The sequence below is a fragment of the Aplysia californica genome, unplaced genomic scaffold (assembly GCF_000002075.1).
Source record: "Aplysia californica isolate F4 #8 unplaced genomic scaffold, AplCal3.0 scaffold00028, whole genome shotgun sequence".
NCBI lineage: Eukaryota > Metazoa > Mollusca > Gastropoda > Aplysiida > Aplysiidae > Aplysia > Aplysia californica.
In genome coordinates, this window is record NW_004797298.1 from 227623 (window position 1) to 236177 (window position 8555).

Here is an 8555-nt window from a genome sequence, read left to right on the forward strand (position 1 = left end):
CAAGCGACAGCAGAGGGCAATTTTTAATATTGATTTATTTTCAAGGCGACACAGCGTTCATAATTCATAACCTGCATGTTACAAATGTTGCGTTATCTATCAGACTACATGTATTACCGGAAAATTTCTGGGCGGTAACGAAAGCAGATCTTGATTCTTCCCGATCGAGCCTCGGTGTCACACATACATTTCCGTCACGGCGGTTCAATTACGTTTCCTCTTTAGGATTCATCAACCAAACAGTCTAGATAGCTACACATTACACAGGCCCTATACTTTCCCGACTTACCGACCCATCACAAAATTCCCGACTTTTTCCCGACCTATCTCAAAATTCCCGACTTTTTCCCGATCCTGTGGGGACCTGATTGTACCCTGTCCCCACTCAGACTACAAACAAAAACACAATTCTTGTCACTATTCCACTTCCACACAGGCAAAGAACATAAAAGTCAATCTACTAATCATTTTTTTTTTTATTACTTCAAATGATGGAATAATTACAATGACATGATACAACACTAAAAATACACATCATTCATAAACAACATTTCAAATAATCATAAGCATTCAGTTCTCTTCTATACATTATAACCAATATGGTCCCAAATATACCTCACTTTATGTTTCATTCAATTTACAACAGTAGTATCCACTGTAAAGGGTTACAAAACTCTTTCATACTTTGACAATTCACTCTTCAAACTCAACCTTTCCTTCCACACTTTCACTCCGTATTTATCCCTCTCAATGGCTACAGAGTGACTGACACAGCAACAATCTTCGTTGAAAGGGTTGCGGGTACGTAGTGCAGTCTGCAGATCCATTTCCAACACTCTTGTTCTCGCTCGACTCATACACGCTCTTGAGACTCCAAAAGTACAACACTGTTCCCCCTGATCACCTGTAAACATAAAGAAAAAGTTAATTAGGCTACTGTGTTAAATAATTATTTTTTCTAAATAACTTTTTTCATTTTACAGCCAAACTCAATCATACTAGAAGCCTTAGCACAAGCATGAAGCTGGCAGTATAGCAGGGCTCAGGACAAATGCTTTAATTAATGTTGCCACGGTCAATTTCAGCTGGTGCAGGGGCAGCAGTGGGTGTGACCTCGAATCTTGACAAAACTTTACTTGTTTTCTGAGTTCATGAACAGAAAAAGTCATAAGTCAAAAACATAGGAAATAAACTACATGCTATACTTGTCCCATAAAGACAGGTATTCAGATTCAGTTAAAATTGTCTAAGATGGTCACCCATTGTCCAGGAGAAAATTAGCCCCCTTAGTCAGGTGGTCACCTTAGACAGGACTGATCAAAAGGAAGACAACAAACCATTTCCTTCTGAGGTTTCAACCATGGCCGTCATGGCTTAGGGATTGCTGCAATGCTAACAACTGGTCAACTTGGAAAAATAGGAGGGACCACAAACCTACTCGTAGCAACATGGTGGTCAGTGTTCGGTTCATTCACAGGACATGGAGTAACAGTAACGACAGGTGAATGGATTATGACATGCAAAAACATTGGATGAGGGACGAATGTAACCATCTTGGACATGTTTTGGCAGGAGCCAAGTTGGACAGTTTATCGTTTTTGGCAGTACTACTACTAGTGAATGATGGGGCGGGGGGTAAATGGAAAACAGCCAGGTGTTTGTCTAATGCAGGTATGAAGTATGACTGTAATCATCTATCTATGCCATGAGCATAGAAGTCTGCTGAAGCAAAGTGGGAGAGATATTTTGCATAAACAGTATAACACGGATTGGTCGAACACAGAAGACTTGAAATCACGCATCCGTTGAACTGAGCCTACTGTCCCGTTTTTTTTCTTCTTTATCTTTGTAAGAAATCCCTCACACTACCAAGGGCGGTACCTACAAATTTGAGATATCTGTGTTAAACTGTATATCTCTGATAAATCTTTGTCACAATGCAGAATCTAGAGGTAGATGGACACAAATTCAGCAACATTTTAATTTTTTCATCTTCCTATAACAAAAATTAAAAGAACTTACCACCATGCCAATGTTTCGTCTTTCCCCAGACTTTGTTTCTTCCACAGAGTCATCCACAACAAGATTCATGAAAGGATCAAATCCTCTCAGTGTGCCTGTCACTTTACGGTTTCCGTTAAGCTTCACTGTGAACAGAAAATTGAGATGTCAATGCAAATCTTTTAAAAACTTACTAAAGATGCCCAAATTTTAAAGAAACCTAATTTGAGGGATAAATTTGAAATGTTGACAACAAGAAATACAAAACCAAAAGTAACTTAAAAGAAAAGTCCAGTCTATTTTCTTGACTTGAAACTAGAGGCTGTAGGTTTTCAACTACAATAGGCCAGTGACAATTAATACAAGCCAAAATGTTTGCAAAGCATGCTAGCTTCCACTCTCATATTATATCAAGGTAGGTTTATGTCGAACTAGTGGTGTTTCTTCCACAAGCATTATATACTTCTAAAATTGCATGGACTGTTATGTCCAATAATCAAAATAATAATTTTAAAGATACATTTTTCTTCATCAGAATGAAATATATATAGTTTTATGTAGGTCTGCATTAAAGTTGTAAGTTTGTGTGTACCATTTATGGATGAGAAGAGAAGAGTATGTTCGTGCCACTTTTGTGTAATTTATTAAGTACAAAAACAACGCCTCCATCGCACACGAACACCTCATTGTCAATTTGAAACAAAAAGAGTCAAAGAAATAAGCTTTCAGTTGATTTTTGTTTGTTGTGGATTACATCAAACTGCTTTTAAAAAAGCGATTCAAAAACTTGAAAGTCAGAAAAAATTGTACACAAGTCTCAGACCAGGGCAAATATTATAATAAAAAAACAGCTGAATGTGGTGCCCTATTTAACATATATATATATATTATATCTCAAGTCCTCGACAAAATGTGAATACTGGTTTAATTTTGCCTCCAGCTCCACACAAGCCACTGCAAGCAACAGGACTGGCGGAGACTAGAAGATGGACTCAAGAGATATGACCATGTCAACAATCCTCCAGTTAATTCGCAAAAACGGGTCAATTTGAAAGAAAAGCACACTATGAACCAATAAATACTGACATTCTAAATCTGGAGAATGCTCTATTTGAGCTCGGCAAAGTGTTTCAGAGTTACATTCCAGAATATGTTTTATGTGTTAGTTTTTGTGTTGTGACGAGTCCAAAAAGGTTTTCATATATAAGTTCTCAAGGTTGCAAACCTGGAAAGTGAACACATTTTTTTTAACCGAGAAAAAAAAAAAGCCATCTTTAATAATCATTACAGGGTAAATCTGGATTGATGCAAACAAGAAATAAAACTGCATTTGATGGTGTGAAGGAAGCTAGTTTTTCTATATTTAACCTTTCAGTTTGGTCTATCTAAAAGTGGGATGCTGCATCCCAGGAGAAAAAAAAAGAATCTAAAAAATCTGATTATAGAATGATAATTTCCCGAACTTCTTGGACATAATATCTTCTGCATGCAACAGCAAAGGGCCTAACTAATAAATGAAGGATATCAGCAGGAGAAGGCAAAAAGAGAAGAGATGGGCTGGTGAAAAAAATTGTTTATTTTTCTAAATGAACACAGGCTGAGATGTACTTACATGTCAGGACTTTTTCCATGTATCTGAAATAACAAAAAGAGATGAAAAATTAAATACAATACAGCTTTAAAAAAGAAAGAAAGGGCAGGCAAGAATTTGACCATTTGGACAAAGAAATAAAAATTGCCATCAGATTACTAAAGAGCACAGCATAGTTTCCTTTGACCTCATCAAAATTTAAACATGATTAAGAATGTAGCCATATCTAGAAGGTCACATCTCCCAAAATCTCAAAGGAGCGTGGTGTCTTAGCTGGCTATGATTTCTTGTATGTCTGGCCTTACAGTCACAAGCATACTATTGCTTACAACCAAGATTACAGACAATAAAATACTCTGGTTTCAAGATATGCGGCAAAGGAAACATCAGCTTTAGAGTGATCATCATATGGCACAAAGTTACGAATTATATAATTAATAAGATCTATTATTAATAAACTAAATAAACTACTAAACATAGAATAAAATCTAGAACTTAATGAGGACACTATTAATATACTAGATTCTATAGAGAGAAATATAGATTCTCACGATGTTGAAAATCAAGTTCCCTCTATAGTTTACGGACTGGGAATACCTGATGCAAAAGTGTTTTTGACACCAAAAAAGGTTAAGGCCGGCCCTATTTCTACGAACGTTCGGGAAAATAAACTTGCACTCTATTTTTTTTTCACTTGAAGTAGTTGAAGAAGGATTTCATTTTGCTGGGTGACTAAACTAAAAAAATAAATGCAAAATAGGTTACTGCCTAGGTCAAGCAATCTTGTTTTCTCAAGGTACCTTTTGAAGGTATTTTCCAATGATGTATAGTCCGGGAACGTTGCCCCAACCACAACTGAAGTATAATCTGAATATTCAGACATCTAAAAATCTCTAGCTCTAGAAATTGAATTAGATGCAAAAAATGCTTCTTCCCAGTCCTCGCAGAATGGCAGAACGAAAGGATGACACCTAAATCTCACAAACAACCAAAAAATCTTGAGATCGGAAACCGTTCAGAGAAATGGTCACTTCGATAGGTTAATTTACCAATTTCAAAATATATCATTAGTTTGCTATATTTTCTGCTTTTGTTTTAGTAAGTGTTTTACGACACTTTAGACCTGCATGTGAGCCTCAACCAGATTGTCTGAACATTTTGCACCCCCCCCCCCCAACATAAGAGCTTTTGTGAGCGTCATAAAAGGAAAGACTTCCAAGTAACGAGCGACCACCCGAACAAACACAATGTGCGCTGAGCCAAAGGGCAGACTGACGCGGGACCAGAACGCAGGCGAGGTGCCGAAATTGGCTCATCGGGTGACATTTAAACCTGGTCCCCGCAGGACGAGGGCTTAGTCTAAGTTGCGGTAGGGGCCTAGGATGGAAATAAAAGTGCAGGCCTAGATATACAAGGGTAGTAATGGTGGAGTCTGACAATGACCAGAGATAATGAAGTGATCTTCATCTTGATCGCATCACACTTGAAGTCTGGTATCTGTCATAAATTGGGCCGTCCTGCTCAGTTCATCTGGCGGCCCGTATAGCTTCTCTTGTAGCGTCAGTGGGGTTGGCCACGTTTCCTGTCTCAGGGCCCTGTGTGTCTTGCAGTGCTGAAGGATGTGTTCAACAGTTTGGTCCGCCTCTCCACACTGGCATTTTGGTGATTTGAAGTGATCTTATTATTATAATCATATTGCTTTACAAACTACAGTCGAACCTGCCTTACCGGAAACCCGTCTTAACGGAATCTTCCCGCTCCCCCCTTGATATATTCCTCTTTAATTACCGGTATAAAACGGAAACCTGTCCAACGCAGAAATGGAAAGAAAAATCCGCTCTCTTCCGAGAGTTTCACCTGTCTAAGACGGAAAATGAGGTAAAGTGTAAAGACAGGCATTAGACAAGGATGCAACATGTCAGCAATTCTGTTCAACCTGGCCATTGACTGGGTCATGAGGAAAACAACAGAGGATACATCAAGAGGCATAAGGTGGACCCTCTTCTCCACTCTCGAGGATCTTGACTTTGCTGACGACCTTGCACTACTCTCCCATACCAACAAGTACATGCGCAGGAAAAAACAAACCGACTCCACAAATACGGACGCCAGATTGGGTAAAGAATAAGCCAGAAGTGATGACACTGAATGTAGGCTCCCCAACGCTGATTAGGGTGAACAACACAGACCTCCCTTATAACAGACACATTTACCTACCTAGGCAGCATAATCAAAACTGACGGCAGCACAAAGGAAGACATCATGAACAGACTCGGCAAGGCAAGATCTGTACACAGAAGCATGATCAACATCTGGAAGTCAGGACAATTTAGTATACAAACCAAGTTAAAGCTGTATAACAGCTGTGTACCATCCACACTCATGGAGCTGAATGCTGGAGGATGACTGATCATGACTGTGCCAAGCTATCTTCCTTTCATACAACCAGCTTACGCCAAATCCTCAGAATCTTCTAGCCCGACAAGACCTCAAACGCAGATCTGTTACGTAAATGTAAGCAAGAGGACATGACTATCATAATAAAAAGGAGAAGATGGAGATGGATTGGACATGTTCTGAGAAGAGAACCAGACTCTATTGTGAAGACTGCCCTCCACTGGACACCTGAAGGACGTCGCAAAAGGGGCAGACCAAAAGCAACCTGGAGATGCACAGTAGAGTCTGAAATGAAGTCCTGGAATCATTCGTGGGGAACGCTGACCAAGATGGCCCAAAACAAGAGCTGGAGATCCTTTGTTGCTGCCCTAAATGCCAGATGGCGCAATGAAGTAAGACGGAAAATGCTTTGCCCACTCAACCTAGATAGATCTAGATCTAGATCTAGATTTGAAACAAATCTCGCAAGTTTGGTTCCACCAGCTCTAAACTTAACGCTATGGCCATGGCGCTGGGCGAGGAAGAAGAGTAAGGGTGTAATTTGGGGGTAGATCTAGATGTTAAATCATGTTTCCCCGTGTGAGCCCTGATTGAGCAATGCAATGCAGACGGTCAGTGTAGTGACAGTGTGAGTGTGAAATCTGACAACTACCCGTGGGAGTGCTCAAGTAGCGAGCCACTACGAAAACTTTCCGGAGTAGCCAGAAGCCAGAGGTGTGAAATTAGGGGAAGACTTCCGTAACGAGCGACCACTATGAGACAGAGCAGAATTGAAGGCTTGGGTAAGAAAGGGTAGGGTTAGGGTTCGGGTTAGGGTTAGTGGTAGGGTTAGGTCTAGGCCTCTTCTTTATTGTGTTTAATGGGGTGGTCGCTCGTTACGGAAGTCCTTCCGAAATTAGATTGACCAATGCCTGCTGCCCTGATCGTGCAGCCAGCCGAGAAGAGTTCCTTGAATCGTTGACAGTGAGGGGTGGCATTACTTGGTGGATGGGGTTAAGGGTGGAATCAAAGTCCGAGGAGAGGTCAAACAGTGGTCCTTTGAAAGGAAAGCACTGGTGGTAAGGGGATAAAAGTAAGATTACGATTGACGCATGTCATTATTATCAGACAGGATAGCAATTGAGAGGTGTGAAGTTTTGACCACTGCTTGCCAATCGGACAAGCGATCCTTGATCCCACCGGTTGGGCCTTTGCCTTTGTGCCCCCCCCCCCCTCTCAACCTCCATCTCCCTCTAAATTCCCGTCTAAGACGGAATTTTTTTTGGGGCTCCCTTGCGATTCCGTCTTACACAGGTTCGACTGTATAGCGTTTGTACACGACTGGGGGTTGAGGTTGGCTTTCATAATTCTTCACCCTTAGATCTTAATGACGCTTCTATTTTTGTGTAATACCGCGCAAACCTAATATCGATAACCAAATCGTCTGCTCTGTAAACTCACTTTTCTGCCTACAATGCGTCCAGTGAAAAAGAATAACAAAACAAAAATATGTAATTTTAAGCACTTACTTCTTCAGTTCAGGAGGATGTGCCTTACTCATCTTGATTCAAACAGGTATGAAAGTCGCCAATGGCCAACAGCTGAAATCGAAAACAACGAAGTCAAATCGTAACAAACAAACCGGCAACGGAAGCGGAAGTTGATTGAATGCTGGCTAAAGCTAAGCAAGTCGTTCCGTGAACTTAAAAATTAATAATATTAGCCTAGCCTAGGCCTATAGGCCAAGGCCTGGGCATACTCTAAGACAAGGGCTGCCACCTTCTGTGTATGAAGAAAATAACTTTTGAATTCTTCAAGGAAGGAATATGACGAATACTTAGACTCTGCAAGAAAAAAAATATTAAGATATAATCATTCCTTTGGACAACATTTTTAACAATGGGCAATTTCTTGTAATCCGTTTACCAGGCCTTTATAGTCGCTTGCTACTGGAACTGGAACATGCATCGGCCTGTCATTCCTATCAACGAACCTGTCGAAGTTGCCACACTGTATTACATTACATGTAGGCCTAGGCCTATATTGAAATCAATTATAGGCCTTGGCTAGATGGGGAAAGTCTTCTCTAAAATTATTAGATAGGCCTTCCTAGAACTCAATGTTTGCCGATGTAGGCAGTCTTGTTCTTCAATTATAGGGCTAAATACCACCCCCCCCCCCCAAAAAAAAAATACCCATCAGAAAGATAAGGGAAAAAAGGAAAGACAAAAAACAACAACAACAACAACAACAACAACCAGCAACAACATTCCTTTTAGAAAACCGCTAGATCTACATGTTAAAAGACAAATTAAATAGTATTAGTGATATAGGCTACATGTGTACATTATAGGAGCAATAGGTGTTGACTATTTGTGTCCCTGCCGGTCAATATCATTCAAATGAGGGAAATTTCAAAACTGAGTTAACATTTTTTTTTTAAACTAGCACCTTTTCCCTACAATTTAAATCAAGAATGAAGTAAATATGACCGTATTTGACGATGATACAGAACTTTTAATAGTGGGAGGTGAGGAAACACGAAAAGGAGAATTAAATGGCCTCCGAAGTTGAGCAAAATGTTCCC

At 40.0% G+C, this 8555-nt stretch overlaps 1 protein-coding gene and 1 non-coding gene across 2 annotated transcripts; both read right to left on the bottom strand.

The window, feature by feature from the left end:
* Positions 1 to 458: 458 nt before the first annotated feature.
* LOC101849748 (small nuclear ribonucleoprotein G) lies at positions 459 to 7638 on the bottom strand. The gene is made up of 4 exons (XM_005091312.2): positions 7498 to 7638; positions 3614 to 3636; positions 2023 to 2147; positions 459 to 904 (listed from the first exon to the last, which is right to left on the bottom strand). Exons 1-4 carry the CDS (start codon positions 7527 to 7529, stop codon positions 854 to 856), a joined length of 231 nt encoding a protein of 76 aa, XP_005091369.1. The 5' UTR covers positions 7530 to 7638; the 3' UTR covers positions 459 to 853.
* On the bottom strand, positions 3738 to 4005 carry LOC118479049. The gene has a single exon (XR_004859442.1). It is a non-coding gene; the product is annotated as a small nucleolar RNA U85 (small nucleolar RNA).
* Positions 7639 to 8555: the final 917 nt, after the last annotated feature.